This window comes from Protopterus annectens, chromosome 3.part0, assembly GCF_019279795.1.
Source record: "Protopterus annectens isolate FY-2018-M chromosome 3.part0, PAN1.0, whole genome shotgun sequence".
Taxonomy (NCBI): domain Eukaryota; kingdom Metazoa; phylum Chordata; order Ceratodontiformes; family Protopteridae; genus Protopterus; species Protopterus annectens.
The window spans coordinates 1,852,794,509-1,852,812,699 of record NC_056731.1 but is presented as its reverse complement, the minus strand read 5'-3'; the positions used below and the strand labels follow the sequence as shown (position 1 = coordinate 1,852,812,699).

Here is an 18,191-nt window from a genome sequence, read left to right as displayed (position 1 = left end):
ATACGCTGAATGTTTAAGCCATGGAGCTGCATTTAACTTTGCTTGTTTTCTTCTTACAGGAGCCATTTTGTTTAAAATGCTATGAAATGTTAGGTTAAATTGTAGTGCTGCTTCATCAAATGGAGCATACTTAAGGGGCTTCCGGTCACCTGATTTTAAGGCCACTAGAAAAGTATTTTTCCCCAGTTATATTGTGTTGTGTCCCATAAATTGTTAAAACTGTGCTGTTTTGGGGAGAATAAGGGGTGCTTGTTGGTACAGACAGGGAGGTGATTGCTAATGGTGCTGGAAAGAGTTCAGGCTGATGTAATTTAATTGGGATCAGATAATAGTATCCATCTAAAGCGGTGATCCTAATATTATTTTTTATATCTGATAGGAATGGTAATGAGTTGGGTGAGGCCATATGAGTTTATGGAGTGCTGAGTATGATTTCTAGTAGCAAGTTTGCTAGCTTCCTTTAATGCCTGCTGTTTGTCCTTGGAAAAATTGCCTAAACAGATAAAAATTATATCATCCAAATTGTTAGGTGGAAGTTTTAAATGCTGGGGTGTATTAAGGATTCTTTGTTCTTTTTTAGGAAGACACACTCAGTGAGAAAAATTTTGGCAGTTGCTCTTGGCAAGATATATGATAAGAGAGAACCACTGTTGTATAGGATCATAGGAAGTTACTAAGCTAATGGCCCTAGGGCCCTTACAAGCCTAGCCAAATGTAGCCTTATTACCACTATCAGCACCTATTGCTCCAGTCCAAGAGGGACATAGTTGGAATCTGCAGAATTTACAGTTATCCATCCAATTGTCCAGACTGTGTTTGAAGAGGGCTAATGAGGTGCTCTGTTTGACATGAAGTGGGAGTCTATTCCAAAGGTGTGGTAACCTTTGGGAGACAAATCTGTCCCTCCAGCAGGTTCTATTGATGTCAGATACCAGGTTTAGATCCTTAGAGTGAGTCCCAAAAAGAAAGTTACCAGAAGCACCTCAGGAGAAAAAGGGCAAAGGCATACAGGAACATTCCCATTCACAGGAAAGAAAATCCATACACTTTACAAGCCTTTTTGCAAGGTGTCCTAGAACATAACTAGCTTAGTTGTCTGTTGAGAAAGGAGACAAACAGATCTAATTGGGGAGTTCCTCACAGATACGACAATGTCCTTAAATACCTCTGAGTACAGCATAAACTCATTTGGGTCTAGCCTGAATCTGTTCAAAGTGCTTGCTATTGTGTTCTGACCCAAGTTAATGTTTGTGGCCTATGTATTGCCAGTTCCCAGGCAATCATGGCTAGTCTGTGCATGGGGTATAACTTTGTTCCCTCTTTTTTGTTTATATACCACCTCACTGTGGTGTTGTCTGTTATCACTAACAGTGATCCTGGAATTCACTGCTGACTTAAGGCTTTGACAGCTTTTAAAATAATAAACCAAGAAAAAAGCCCAAACTAGAAACCAACGAAACAATGGCAGAAGAAAGGTCCGGTTGTATAATTTCACAAACGTCTTTTATTTAATACCAGAATTGAAGTAAGATAACAGCAACGAAATATCTGTAAAACACTTGACAGCGTTTGAAACACTTAACAGCGTTTTTCGTCCCACCAAATAGTAGAACTTCCTCAGACAGCAACCAGCCATTCCACAAAAGACACTTAAATAACCTCTTAACTAATTAAGTAATTACAGTTGATTAGACACATATTTTTACTTTTAACATAGACTCTCCATTGAAAAGCCTATCTATACATCTCGTTTATCCAACTGTAATAACTTATTGCGAATACATTTAGTTAACGCTTATTTATAAAAAACAGCATAGTATGAACCCTAATTCATCAACAGTAATAAAAAACTGGTAATGCATGAAATAAAAATGCTAGTATATTACTAAATGTCTTAAGTATATACAATTTTAAAAATTATAATTGTTAATATAAAGCCTATCCAATCTTAAAATTTATTTTATAAAACTTATACAACTTTAAAAATAAATAAAGTTGTTCAAAAAAATATTTTTATACAATAGACAATGTTTTAAAACTATAAAATTACCAATAATCCCCCAACTAAAAGTCTCAGGGGCAATCATATATTACTAATGTTTGTAAAAATATTTTTTACTACCTCAACAGATTTTTTACTTCAAAATACAGGCAATTGAGCAAGCTTCATTGATGCCTGGGTCTCTACAAGCCGCAAGGCGCAGTTGCCATGCTAATTCCTTTTTCTCCAATTCTAATTTTAAATAATTCTCATTAGCGAATCTATTGGTTTCACTATATTTGGCAATGCCATCAATGGCCATAAAAGTGAAGCCATGGCCACTATTGTTGTCACAATGCCTGGCCAAGGCATTCTCATCCTTGTTCTTTGCAATTGCATATAAGTGCTCGTAAACCCTATCTCGAAGGCGTCTATCCATCTTTCCTACATAAAAAGACGGACATTGCTTGCACTGCGCTAAATAAACAACTCCCTTGGAAGTACATGAGAACCCCTCCCTCACATCATATCTAACTGACCTAATAGTAAATGTACTTGATGTTTCAATTTCCTTACAATATTTACAAGCGCCACACTTCTTTGTTCCTCTTTTTTCCTTTGTGTTGATAGGCTTTATTTCAAGAAGCCTCTTCATAATTGTACCCCTTCTATATGTTATTACTGGATCAAAATTTAAGATCGTAGATACATTTTTGTCCATTGATAGGTAGCTCCAGTATTTCCTCACTATTTTACCTATAGTCATAGCCTCTGGGCAATATGTGAAAGTAAATGCTATTGTGAAATCATTGTTAGTGTCATCTTTTACTGTAGTATCCTGTTCCAGCCTGATATTTATATTCACCTGTGAACTTACACTAACAGTTTCCTTGTTGGTATTTACCCTACTATCCAAACTAACATTCCCATTAACCAAAAGGGGAACATAGACACCTTTTTTCCTTTTTTTTTCCACTTCTTGGAAAATGTTGTCTAAGAATGACTTAGGATATGCTCTCTTTAAAAACATCTGATAGAGTAAATTACACTTATCTTCAAACTCACTTTGCAATGTGGTCATTCTTGCCGCCCTCACCAGCTGACCTTTGACCACCGCTTTTTTCTGGTGGAGGGGATGCATACTGGTAAAATGAAGAAAGTTGTTTGAATAAGTTACTTTCCTAAAAATCTTTGCTATATATGATGTCTTATATTTCTTTAGTTCAACATCCAAAAAGTTAATGATGTTCTCTTGGAAGTTGTATGTAAAAGCCAAGAACGAAGTTGTTGAATTAAGAAATTCCACAAATCGTTCTGCTTCTTCTTTGTTCCCTTTAAATAGAATGAAAATGTCGTCAAGAAACCTTCTGTATAAATGTATTTGTTTAAACCACTGGCTGTTAAAGTTCAAGTTATTCTCCCAGTGGGCCAAAACCAAGTTTGCAAAACTAGACCCCACTGGTGACCCCATAGCCACTGCAATTTTTTGCACAAATAGCCTATCTTCAAATGACACCAAATAATTTTTTAAAATAATGTCCAATAGTTGCTCCATCAATAAACATTCATTAGTGTTTGCCCCCTTAGACCTAATAAAGTCCACTACCCACTCAACCCCTAAGTCATGGGGTATACAGGAGTACAAGTTTACTATATCCACTGTCAGAAAATTAATGGTTGCATCAAATTCTACTGTTTGTAACTGCTGTAAAAAAGCCCACAAATCTTTTAGAATTTGTTCTTCTGAATTAACATACTTCTTTAAAAAGTTGTCCACGAACTTAGCACATGGATATGATATAGACTGCCTTGAATCAACCAAAGCCCTAAAAGGTGGATTTAACATGTTTTTGTGCAACTTAGGAATCCCAAATATTTTTGGGATTCTTGGGGCTAACAGTGTAAGATATGTGTGTTGTTCTAAAGTAATAAGCCCATCTGTGAACAAGTCACTGATGAACATTTTTATTCTATTGTGCGCTTGTTTCAATTCATTCCTACTAACAGGGGCATAGGTGTTACTTTCTAACAGTTTTAACATAGTATTAGAATAGTCTTCTTTATAAAACACCACTAAACCTCCTCCTTTATCTGGCTTCATAAACCTGAGGGATAGGTTTCTTAGTAAGTCTAAAAGGGATTTTTCCTCTGGGGACAAATTACAATAGCCTTTCTTTGAATGTTTCAACACATCCCTAAATTCATTTTCACATAAAAACTCAAACATACTCAAGGTGTTATTCTGAGGTGGGTTAAATGTGCTTGCTATCCTTAAGCTGTTTTCATTTTTCAAGTGCTTTCCAAATAACACATTCAAGTTCAATTTACATAAAAACAGCTTAAAATCAACCAACAGTAATGTTTGTGGCCTATGTATTGCCAGTTCCCAGGCAATCATGGCTAGTCTGTGCATAGGGTATAACTTTGTTCCCTCTTTTTTGTTTATATACCACCTCACTGTGGTGTTGTCTGTTATCACTAACAGTGATCCTGGAATTCACTGCTGACTTAAGGCTTTGGCAGCTTTTAAAATAATATTGGATGAGGCAGACCAGGATCCACAAACGGTCTTTATTGAGCGCATTTGTTTTCTAAAATAAAAAACTTCATCAGAATAAGGCAAATACAAAGAATCATCAGCTGACCCAACTTATATAACACTCTTAGTCACATAGGTGTTGATTGTCAATCCACTTAAAGGTAGAAGCCTCTAAAACACATTCAAACATACACACAAAACATGCTCCCTAAACAATGCAGAATAACGTATATAATTTAAAATTATTTCATTGTTAATAAATATTAATGCAGATAAACAACACATAAAATTACATACAAGTTATAAATAAATGATGTATAGATATAAAAACATTGTATCTACAATGTTTTTATATCTATACATAATTTCTTAATAACTTGTATGTAATTTATGTTATTAATATTTATTAACAATGAAATAATTTTAAATTGTAGACATTATTCTGCATTGTTTAGGGAGCATATTTATTGTTTGTGTGTATGTGTGAATGTGTTTTAGAGGCTTATACCTTTAAGTGGATTGACAATCAACACCTATGTGACTAAGTGTGTTATATGATTCTTTGTATTTGCCTTTACCTGATGAAGTTTTTTTTAGAAAGCTCAATAAAGACCGTTTGTGGATCCTGGTCTGCTTCTTCCAATACTATTTTATTTAGTTTGCTGTTTCGTTTATTTGTTTCTTGCGTGCTTTGACAGCTTTTATTAAAACCATCATCTCCTTCAGATTTATTTGCTAGTTCCTGAAACGAGGCTCCCACATGCCTTGAACACTGATACATTGGGAGACTGCCCCCCAGGCAAAGTCTGTAGTGACTGTCATGACTGACTGAGCAGGGGGAGGGAGAAGAAAATGAGAAGCACTGATTTAACAAGACCCAGTGGCCCACCATAGAGTTCCTTCTTGTGGAAATTGAGCATTTGAACTTAGTAAGACAAGGAATGAAGATGCAAGATTCAAACTGCTATGAGACATCACTAGATTTTCCTCATGTGTAGTCTAGCAAATAGAACCATTAGGATGAAAAAAAACCATGAAATTCAGAATTTTGAAAAACTTTCATGCAGTGGACATGCTTTGATGGGACACATTCAGAAAGTGAGCTTGATAAGATAACATTTGGTCAGGAGGGAGATATGCAAGGGATAAGGAGTTGTCTAGCAGGTACCCTAAAAGTATTGACTTGTGAGAGGGGTTTAAACAACATTTTTTAGCTTAAACCTCAGCCTACCAAAATGATTTATGTTGAACTGAAGAGCAACTTAGGTGTCTTAGACTAATGACGCTGAGATGAAGCAATTATATGGAAATATGGAAGGCCTGAAGAAAAGGGTATGACCAGGGCCAAGCACTTTATGAAAATTCTTGGAGCAGTGGAAAGATCAAAAGGCAAAGATGCAAACTAAAAGTGCAATCCCAAGGCAAACAATCTTAGGAAATACCTGTGCATCTTATGGATTGGAATGTCCATGAAGACATCTTTTAAGTCTAAGGTTACCAAAAAAAGCCTTGGGAAACAAATGGAGGAAAAAAGTTTGCAAAGTAAGTATTCTGAATTTTAGAACCAAAACAAATGTATCAAAATGTATCTGTCTGCCTTCATTGGCCTTCATTTCTGGGAACCAGAAACATTCTGGAATAAAATCGTTTGCCCCTTTGAAATAGAGCCACTGGTTCCATTACACCCTAGGACAGCAAATCTGACAGAACTTGAGGAAACAGATGGATTTGATTTTTTGGTGAACGAGGAATCCCTTATTAATGGGAGGGTTTGTCAACAGATGTCTTTAAGTATCCTTGATTATTTTACAACCCAGGCATCCAAAGTTATCTTTTTCCAGAAATGAAGGCAGCAGAAGAGCTTGCCTGCATTTCAGGAAGATTAACCTGGGTGAAGAAAGGAAGAGAAGGAGGGAGGAGGTATAGGCAGTCACTGAGTTTTCTTTGGAAAGGAGGATCCTTGGAATCCCCCTACTTTTCTTTTTGAATCCTCCTGATGTGTATTCTTATATCATTGTCTAACAACTTTTATTGAGGCACTTTAAAGGACTTTCAAAAAAATCTGGAACAGAAGAAGAAAACAGATAATTTATTTGATATCTAGAAACTGGAGATAGAAAGACTTGTTTGACTCATTGCATCAACTAACCCCTTTATTCCAGTTGAAGAATTGCCAAATAAAAAGTCTGTGACAATACTGAAATTAAGCTACTGAGTTTTAACATGATCAGAAACGTTCTGTTGCCGTAGTCATGCATTTCTATGTATTATAGCACCAGTAGCAGCATCTGTGGACTCAGCTTGACTGCATCATGAGCACTCTGAATAGCATATTTCTCAGCCTTCTAGCACAAGAAACCTGGACAAAGCCAAAAATAACTGGGAGACAAAGGTCCAAAAATAGGGACAGTTTTTAAATAAAGCCATGGTGGTGCAGCAGTAGCATTGTCACCTCACAGCAAGAGGTTCTCCCGTTCGATTCTTGGCTGGGCCGCCTTCTGTGTGGAGTCTGCATGTCCTCCCCGTGGTCGAATGGCGTTTGAAAGACATGCGTGAATGGGCGTGCCTTCATTGAAGGTTGGGCATTGGGCTGGCAACTCGGCACTATAAAAAATTGACTGCCAATCATTAGCGGACTGGAGTTCCACTGTGGCGACCCCTAACCAGGAAAAGCTGAAAGAAAAACAACAACAACAACTCTTAAAAACATAGGACATTGTTAGAGTAACATATTATCCATTAGCATGTATTTTCTGGAGGATATAAAATCTGAAACTCAAATGTCTGACATTATTTAATGACTTCAGTCCTCAGTGATATCCAGAAAAGCACAACTATAAGAAGAGACAAAAATATTGGGCAAAGTCTGGATATTCTGTGAAGCATAGTTTGATATTTCTAATAGGGAATACTCAATGTCACTGTTAGAAAGTTTGCTCCATATTAACAAAATAGATAAAAGATACTTGGACATATAGATCTAAAAGTCTGAGTGGAGGATATACAGACCATCTTTCCATTTCTATTTATTTATTTTATTTTATTTATTAATTTTATATTTGTTTGACGGGTTAGTCTGACTGGGCCAGTGGCCACTTTTCAGCAGAGACCCCGGGGGGAGCCCCAAAAAAGGAAAATAACCTATCAGAATGAACAATTAAAAATAGATATACATAAACCAAATAGAAATAAATGAAATACATATTAGTAAAAATACATTATTTAATAATCGTAGGGGAAAAAAAAGCAAAAAAACAGGTATGCCTATATGCAGTAAGACCTTGTACAATGAATGAAATCAACCATGTTATATGAATTTCTGAGGAAGTTCACGTTAATAAAAGTGAATGAAAGCGCTTAAATCCTATTTGGAGAAGAGTGAGAATTTTTCTTTGGAGTCTGCACAGATTATTGCCTGGCATTCGTGTGTGTTTTCAACCATGTTATATATATTAAAATCACTATTGGTAGATACAAGAAACTTGCTGGGACAGAGTAAAGATAAGTTGTATAGCAGGACAGAGCAATATGGAGATAGAATTATCCAGGGGTAATACAGGAACAGAGCCAGTTGTTGGTTAGATGTTCTTTAAGAAGGAGTTTGAATTTAGAGGTGGAGGGGGTGTTAGGTATGAGTTGAGGAGTGTGGTTCCACATTTTTGCTATTTGACATGAAAATAAGGATTTACCAAAAGAGTTATTGGTTTTCCTAACTTGTAATAGCAGTTTATTAGATGAGTGGAGGGAGCAAGTAGTGTTGTAAGGATGTACTAGGTGTGTTAGAACAGGAAAGGAGTTAGGGTGGTATAGGATGCTGTGGGCAATAGATAGCTAATTGAGTGTTAGTAAGTTTGGAGGTTCAAGCCTGTGTAATTGTTTTAGAGCAGTACAGTGATGGATTCTATTGTGTAGGCTGGCAGCAAAATGAGCGATTTTGTAGTAGCATGTTTCAAGTTTAGATAGGTCAGTCTTTCTGAGATTTGAGAAAATGGAAGAGGTATATAGTAGTGTGGAGAGGATATGTGTTCTGGCAATTGCTTGTCAAGCTGATGGGGTGAGGAATGTTCTAGACCTATATAGACATCCGAGTTTAATATGTACTTTTTTAATGGTGAGGGCAATATGTTTCTCATATTTCAGGCTGCAGTCTGTTGTGATACCAAGTAACTTTGTGCTATCTACTGGTTCAGTTATAGTTCCATTGGATGAGAGTATGTGCATTGATGAAGGGGAATTTGGGGGTTTGTTATTTGAAAATATCATAAGCTTAGTCTTATTTGGGTTTAGTATGAGTTGTCTTTTTTCAGAAAAAATTCTATGTCTGTGAGAGCAGATTGAGTCTTGGAAAGGAGGTCCAGTAGGGAGGAGGCTGTGCAGATGATGGTGGAATCATCTGCATACTGTATAACAGTGGCATGGGAGAGGGTGGAGCTAAGGCTGTTTGTAAAGAAGAACAGTAGGGGGCCGAGAATTGAGCCTGGTGGGACTCCTATATTGATGGGTAGAAGTGCAGAGATTTCATTGTTCCACAAGACTGATTGTTGTCAGTCAGTAAATAAATAGTTGTGGAACCAGATAATGGAAGCTAGAGAGAGATGAATAGATGTTAAATCAAGTAGTCTGATGACTGAAGTCAAGGAGGCTGATGTGATACAGTATCAAATGCTTTTGACATATCTAAGAAGATGGAAGAGATGAGTTCATTACTATTTCTATGGTGATTGATCATGTTTGTGAAACTTAAGAGGACTGTGGTGGTACTATCTTTAGGTCTGAAACCATGTTGGGAGTCGGACAGGAGGTTGTGTTGCATGAGGTGGGACAGTAGTTGAGAGTGTATGCATTTTTCTAATATTTTGCTAAGAAGGGAGAGTATGGCAATGGGTCTATAGTTGGATAACTCGGTGGATTAACCACCTTTGTATAGGGGTATTATATGGGAAATTTTCCAGAGTTTTGGTAAATAATGTTCAATGATTGAGCAAATTATTAGTATGGAGATAGGGGAGGAGATACAATCTAATGCTAGTCAAAGAAATTCACTAGGGAGTTGACCTACAGCTAGTCTAGTGGGTTTTTGTTGGAGGAGGAGTTTTTTGATATAAGAAGATGGGACAGGCTGAAATGAGAAGGCTGTGGATAGGTGGGCAGCCATTGAGGGGATGATAGGAGGTTCTTTGCTGTAATTGTTAACTAAGGCCAGAATAGAGTTGAGAAAATATGTGTTGAATTTTGTTGCTGTACTAATGTTGGGGTTTAAATTGTTAGGGGAGAGGGTAATGGTTTGTCCAGGATTTAAGAGTTGTTTGATGGACAGCCAGAATTTTTGTGGATTGTTTTTATGTCTTTGTTGTAGTGTGGTGTAGTATGAGTTTTGTCAGATCAAATCTGTTTTGTGGCTAGGTTGTGCAGTTGATGGTATTTGTGAAGGGAGGCTTCAGTTTTGCAGGTTTTATATGTGTGCCAGCTTTATCTCTGTTTCATAGTGTTTATGCTGTCTGTTGTTAGCCAGCATGTTGGTGTGGATTTGCAGAGTCTTCAATGAATAGGAGCAAGGGTGTCTAAGATGTTTACAAAGGCGTGATTGAAGTATGCAACAGTCTCATCCAAGGAAAGTTGTTTCAAAGGGGACCAGTTGTGATGTTGCAGGAGGTTGCTGAATGTATCTGTAAAAAAATGTTTTTTGGGTGGATATTTTTATAGATAGTGTTTTTGGGCAAGTTAGTTTTGTGCCTGATAAGATAAGTGGGGGTGTGGTCACTTAGGGAGTCAGGAAGGCAACCAGATTGTGAGCATATCTTTGGACAATTGGAGAATATCCAGTCTACTATTGAGTGTGTATTGCTGTGTTTTTCGACTCGAGTTGGAGTAGAAATGAGTTGATTGATACTGAAAAGCCTGATATGATTGGTGGGGTTAATGGAGATGGAAGTACCCCAGCCTAAGTTAAAGTCACCTAGTATGACTGTTTCATGATTTAAGGTAGAGGATGCCCAACTAAGTAGTTTTTTTATTAATTTAGTATTGTTGCAAGGGGGGAGATATACTGCTATGATTGTGATGGCCTTATTTAGGTTAAGTTGAAAACATGAGATGAATATTTCCAGGTCAGAAAGTTGGGGTGAGTTAATGGGAAGATGTATGTTTAGAGAGTCTATGAGTGCCACACCACTGCCACATCTGTTGTTCCTGTCAGCTCTAAGGCTGTTATATCCCTGGGGTAGAAATTCTTCATTTTTGTTATTGTTCTTGAGCCAGGTTTTGGTAATTGTGACAATATCAGGGGAGTAAAGTGAAAGGGTAGCCCGGTTGGATATTGCCAGGAGCGGAGCCCCCCCAAGATCCGGGATGTTTAAATGCAATATGTGCAAGTATTGTAGATTTGTCCGGGCAGGTACAGCCTTTACGGTCAAGAATAGGAAGTTTCTCATCAGGGGACGATTTACTTGTTCTAGTACCCAAGTGGTATATCTTGCTCAATGTTCATCATGCCCTAGTTTTTATATTGGCAAGACTGAGAGGAAACTCCAGGACAGAATGTATGAGCATTTGTATGCCATAAGGAGAATGAAAATGGATAATGCTTTGGCTATGCACGTCCACAACAATCCGAGCCATGAGTTTACATTTATGATTATAGATCAACTGTACAATGCCAATTCCAGTGGACCTGAGACATTTAGATTTGAATGTAAAGAGCTTCTTTGTCAATTGAGATTGGAGGCGTATCGCCCTCCTGGCCTCAACAGCTCATTATCTATTAGTTGTTTCTTAAAACTTAAAAGTTTAAAGAGGTGACGAGCTGTTTATATTTAAGAGTATTTATTTAAGGGTATATGTATCCATCAGTTTACAAAACAAGGTTTAATAAATTTATGTTTTTCGACTTGCCTTATTTAGTTGATAGTGTTAGAGAGTTTTTACATATTACATATTATTTATTATTTTTTATTACATATTATACATATGTTATTATAATATTTATATTATATTATATTATATTATATTATATTATATTATATTATATTATATTATAGTATTTTATTATGTTATCATTTCAGTAGTTTTTAGGTTTAAGACATGCTACCTTTTAGATTTGTTTTATCAATTTACACTATATTAATCTTATTATACCCATATTGAGTAGCATATAACCTATATATTACATTTTATATTGTATTTATACAGTGTTTTTTAATACATTATATCATTTAGTGAGATATGACTAATTTTCAGTTTGGGTAGCCGGTCTAGTTATTCAGGTGTTTAGGAACATTAGTATCTAATTTAAATTACGCATTAATTCCGTTATATTAGTTATTTTTATCTGAAAGTAGGCAAGAAGCAATTTATGTATCCATAATTTCAGATCAGGAAGCATTGCGCCTTTATTACAGGCATTCCATTATAAGTACGAGGCTTATGTGAAGTGGTTTGTTTGAGATGGTATTCACGCATTAGTTTTAATACCATCATTCTATATAGTTTAGTGATCAAAACAATGGGACTTTTTCATACAGTTTAAATCTTGTTATTGCCAAAGTTCCGGTGTATGAGTTTCTTAGATTATTACTATGTTAGTTTAGAACTGCATTTTCATTTTTGTAGTTTTAGAACTGTACCTTTAAGAAGTTAATGAGAGAGCAAGGGGCGTGCTTAAATGTTGGTATTTAAAGTCATTTTCAATGGCGCAAATGTTTTTATTATCTGAAGAAGTTAGTGCAAGGCACTAACGAAAAGCTTTAAGTTCAGCTTAATAAAATTTGTCGTTTTTTATTTCTTTACGTGTTGGATTGGCCCAAGTTGAGTTCCTGGCTTTCTGAGTCAGCGGTGGTTTTTGCTAGTTTGTTTTTCCGTTTTTGAAAGTATTTTTGCTTTTAAATAATAACCAATGCACTACTTTGTAGCCCTATACAAATAATAAACTATATGTGTGCATGGCTGTCACCAGCACTATTAATTCAAGGTAATAAAGTAAGCCATCTAACTCACAATGGAAATAAAAGAATCAGAATATTGCAGTCACGAACATTAGTGAATAAGTCCATCTAAGTGTTGACTTGAGTCAGGAAGTAAAATGAGTATACAAGGAAATGTTATATACACACCAATCGTGAGTGCTTTGTTGGATAACTACATATATGATATGACGTAATGCAACAAATACATTTTAAATAACTATGGCAGTGTGTATCACTGTTTAATTACAAGCACAATTTGCTGGTAGACCCACTGTGAAAAACATTTTTAAAAAATTGCACTTTTGGGAGGAAACCAGAGGCCAGGAGCAGAGTAGGGCACACTGGTATAAACTATGTGGGACAATAAAATCAAACAATGACAACCAAAATGACATTCAAATGCATATAAAAATTAAACAGTAATACCCAAAATGTAATCAAATAAACAACAGTTTTTTAAGCACATACAGTGTAAGCAGCCCATTTTTAGACTATATGCAACATACACCAGATTTTGTAGGCTGTTCATAGACATGGAAAAAAGGACAGCCTAAAGTAAGCTAATTCTTGCACATTGACAAGAGATATACAGTACAGTTAGGTACACGGTACCAGCTGAGGGCAGCAATTGTGCACTTCCACTAACCATGACTGTGACTCCAGAATGGGCAGTGAGTATAATGGCACCAAAAATTTGAACAGGAGAATTTAAATACTGCAATGCCTGATGGGTAGATGGGAACAATGGCAACATACTGGAATATGGGGCTGGGTGGCAGATAGTCCGATGGTGGGGATAGCAGGAAGGTAGTAATAGAGGGATAATATAAGTCCAGACGGCTAGTTCCTTCACAAATAAGAAAACCTGGATAAAAGCAAAAAAACAGGGGCCGGACATGAGATGGCCAAAGTCCAACACTTCAGTGAGCAGGTGAGTAAAAAGGCAAAAAAAAACCTTTGCAGGAGACTATGCTGGATATAGGTGGGGATGTTTGCCTGTAGATTTTAAGGTTGCATTTATTGTAAGGACACTTTTTCTAAAAGACAGATTCTGCAGGTAGGTAGGACAGACTGTATATTAACGCTTGATGGAGAGGGAGGTGGGCCACTTTGAAAACACAAGTCATGGCCTAGGTAGTGCACTAATGGTTAACAGTACAAGTACAAGATACAGTTAGGTAAGAGGCCGGGTTGCACATACAAGCTTGTTTGCCATTCTTTGTGGACCACTGGCTGTATCAGGTAAGTTGTTCAGATGCCTGGTTATCCTTTTTTTTTTGTTCTGAAAAGTGGGGAAGTTCAGTAGTGGGTTGAGTGGCCCACGGCACAAGCTTATTTGCCGTTCATTGTGGACCACTGGCTGTATCAGATAAGGTGTTCAGATGCCTAGTAAAATTGTTTCTATAAAAGAACAACTACCTTTGTCATTTGGGACAAGGTTAGATGCAGAAAAAGCCTTAAATAATGTCTCCATCCTTAAAAATATTAGAAAGGTTTACAACAGTGTTTCGGTAAAAGAATTTATGAGTGTCAGGAACCCTGTAAAACCTGTCAGGTTTCTAAGAAACAGAGAGTTGGGAATCAGAGAAAACTGAGGCAGAAGCAAATGCATTGTCCAAGGCTCCTAAAACTGGCAAAATGGCTACTAGTTAAGCAGAATCCGTACCTAATAATTCATAATACATGTTCAGATATTCTGCTACTTCTCTACTCTCTCACTTAAAGTATTCCTTAATTTTTGAAATGACATCCCCAAAATAAATTTCATCATAGGGAGAGTCTGAGGAGAGGGTGTCTTCAGATTCATAATTTCAAGGAGTACTGGAGGATAACTGGGAGGCATATTCCAAGCCTTCGATATCTGATTCAGAAAGGACCTCTTTATCTGAGTAAGAAAGGGATCTCTTTTTTTAACTAGTATAGAAACTGGAAGTGAAAGCTGAAGAGATTGGACTACCTTAAACAGGCCCTGGACAAAACTATATCAGCCTTCTTCAGAAGTTTTCTAAGCAGAAGGGGAAGAAAAAAGTGATACATTTTTTTCTTTTGACCCTTTTTTTAGGATTCTATAGCCTTAAGGTCTTAGGAGGGGCATCCAAAGGTTTGACTTCCACCAAAGATCCGGCAACTTCCTCCTTCACTATTACCTGGTGAATACCTCTCTCACCCTCAGAGATTACGATCCCAGATTTTTCATTCTTGTCCAAAGCCTGGCATAAAGTCTGAGTGGCTATGCTTAAATCCAAGGCCATAATGGCATTGTGTAGGAACACACTAGAGGGATCAGGAAAATTGGACTGAAGGTTTGAGGGCTAAGAAAGCTCCTCAGTGGAGATGACAGACCTAGACCACAGAAAAGAGGCTAAAGTCTGGTATTCCTTGAATGCCTCTTTCAACACCTTTTTATTTTTTCTCTGAGAGAAGTCTGCCAAAAGAGATTCAGTTGACATGGTCTCATACATAATTTGTATGATGTGCTTATTCTCTGGGAATAATTTTAAATATGTTTATCTATTCCTTAAGGTTTTGAGAGCAAATGAAAGGCAGATCTGACAGTACCTATTACTGAGCTGAACCTGTAAACAAAAAACACAAGAGGAATGGAAATTCATGTAAGGAATCTGTCTATCACACTGCTTGAGTCCCTCTGACAGATACAAATATATATGAATAAACTCTTCTTCAGAAAAAGGAAGGCTTCCCAATAAGAATACTTATCTACCCAGTTATGTAGCTGAAGCCAACCACATAACTCAGAATGTTGTCACTAAGTAGTAACACTAAACAAGATGGTTATGCATTTACCACAACAGTTCCTAGGCACCTGTCCTTAAATAATGCAGTTAACTAAAATAATATACTAGGTACAAGAACATTAGTCACTAAGCAGTACCACTGAACAAGACAGTGGTGCACATACTAGAGCAATCTATAGGCACTGGTAATTAGCCAGCTAGAACATAATATACTTTACATAAGTAGGATTCCAGCAAAATTTCAGTTTAACCCAGGGCATGGTTCCACACACACAGTAACAGTAGAAGCGATACAACGCACAGCACACAGAAAAAAGTATAAGAGGAATAAAGCAAGGTTTGTTATAAATGATGAATAGTGGTGATTCGACTATTGGAGTCTACTTGGTTACTATTAGTGCTGGCCTTACTGCAGCTACATGCAGCTAGGAATAAATGTCCCTTATTTCCTTCTCTCATCAGGAACAAATAAGTAGCACTGATCCCAAACTGGTTCTTGAGAAGTGTGTCATGGAATCTTTGGTGATCAGCAGCCTCATCTCAGATGTTGCAAGGGTCTGCAGACTTGTTGTAGCCTTCTCCAAGTAGATGCGCTGAACAGCACATGCAACAGCTCAACACAACAGTGAGGCAACCTGCACAATGGTCCAAAATTAAAACTGAAGAGGTTTATACTGAAACAGCAACCAGACCAATCAGATAAGTCTCATATACACTCCCCAATGAAAGACAGTCATGAGTCAGTACCCCTTGTCCCCTTCTTTCACTAGGAACAAAACAGTAGCACTAATTATAAGCTGGCTTCTAAGAAGCATTTTTCAGAATTTCCAGTGTCTGTAAAGGTTAGAAAACAGTGTCCCTCTGTTCCTTCTCTTACTAGAAGCAAGACAAAAGTACTAATCCAATGCTGGTTCCTTAGAAGTGGCCCATAAGCTCTCCAGTAGTCTTTGATTGGTTTTAAAGAAATTCCGGTTCAGAGAAAAGTATATTAGTGAAGAAGATACATGACTCTATGTCAGCTAGAGTTAAGTTCAGCCTGGTACATTGGCCAACTATTTGCATATAAGTTAGAGGAATATGAAGAGATTCCCCTTGCCAGCTCTCTTGTGTGGTCTTTATACAAAGCCTGTAGCACAATAGCTGCCAAAAAAAAGAGGCATCTAAGGACATTTGACTATGATATAAAGCCTACAATATTTCTTTTATGAAGACAACCTGTTGGCTTACCTGGCAAAGTCAGTGCCAGAAATGTCTATAGTGATGGAAGGGTTATAGAGACTGCAGATTATAGCTATGCTCTGTGGTGTACAAAAGTATTCTGAGTTGGGCAAACCTGTGACTCTACAAATTAGCTGTATAACATTAGCTCTGTTCTAAACATTGGTGATTATCCTGTGATAAATAACCCTAGCTACTGGGTTCAGTGACCAGCATCTCTGACCTTAAAATGTTACTCTATAGTATTAACAGTTCAGTGTAAGTGCTTAGTGTTATTTCAGTGGTATAAACTTACACTACAGTGCTCAGTCCTAGACGCAAGTGACCTGTATAGTACTAGGAGATGTAACTTAACAAAATACGGTGCAGACCAACATTTTACAGGGAGTTTCAGGATGTAGGAATCCCTTCACCTATGGTACAACAACCCAAAACCACAAATCTGACCAAATTCCCTGCCTTATAAGAGGACATATCATATGTTGTGCAAGTATTGTGTAGCCCAGGAATCTTCACAGACGTCATGCAATAGCCAGCAGCATATAACAGAGATGTAAGCAGTGGCATTTTCTTTTAAAACTCTGCTGTGACTGCATCAGAAAAGGGCTCCAAAATCTGCCACTGGTATGTGGGACTGAAAATGAAAAGTATGATACTGATAGTATTCTGATACAAGTTATAAACTGCTGTTTTTTTTCACAGTATGATGGAATCTTACGGCATGTCCAAATGAACTTCACTATGAAAGAAACTGTTTGTCCAAAAGGTGAAGGATACAATATTAATTTCTGCCAGTTCAAGACAAACGGAGTAAGTATTTTGGTCAAATCATTATGTGCAGTTTCCCTGTAATATTTTATCAGTAGTATTATCATACCAGTTGAAGTTTTTGATCACATGTGGGCTTAATTATTTCAAGAGTTTCTTACATTTTACACACTAAAAATATTTACTTGATAAAATGGCTCTTGACCACAGAAATGTGCATTCATCCACCAATCCATAGCCATTTTTGTAGGCTATAAAGCAACTATCTCATGTTTCACACCTCTCACTGAGTTCATTTATTTCAGACATTATAGTCTTACAGTGAGGTCATTAAGAGGAGCATTTGTCCCTCTGCACCTCTAATAAACTGGAATGTAAAGAAGCTTTGCTCTTTAGTATAATAATGGACAATGATCAGTGAATGACTGAATTAAGGGTCAGGAACAGTTGAAAGAGTGCCTTTTTAACAGCTCAGATGTCAATCAAGCAGTCCACTCTGGCCCAATAAAAGGGCAGGAAAATGAAATAAAGGGACTAGCAATACTGGATAAGTGAGAGTTGAAAGTGTTTATCCATCTGGGGAAAGGGTGTGAGGAAAAAAAGAATGGAATAAAAGAACAGCTATTCCAGTTGTTGTCATGCAATGTTAATGGGTTGGATAACTTTATAAAACGGTCAAACAAAGGTGTATGTGTGTATGAAAATATATCATCTCAACTGGTTTCTTAGCAGGAGATGGACCTATTTAAGAAGCAAACAAAATATGAAGAAGTGGATGTGAGCTGAAGGTGCCTTTAGCATTTTGGGGAATGGTAATCAAGGTTCTGCAAAAACTAATGTAAAGAGAATTAAGTCCCTAGATTCATGAGAAACTGGTGGTTCTAAAGACAGATTTACAGTATTAAAAGGGCAGAGGGAAGGCAAATGGATGACATTGGTTTCAGTATATATATCCCAGAGCACTCACT

The 18,191-nt window shown here is 37.0% G+C and overlaps 1 protein-coding gene across 1 annotated transcript in view; it reads left to right on the top strand.

The window, feature by feature from the left end:
* LOC122797105 (antibacterial peptide PMAP-36-like) overlaps positions 1–18,191 on the top strand; it is a 231,683-nt gene that overhangs the window by 84,967 nt on the left and 128,525 nt on the right. Inside the window, exon 2 of the mRNA XM_044065903.1 lies at positions 17,158–17,265. Within this exon, the coding sequence (XP_043921838.1) occupies positions 17,158–17,265 (108 nt within the window). The remainder of the gene's footprint in view (positions 1–17,157; positions 17,266–18,191) is intronic.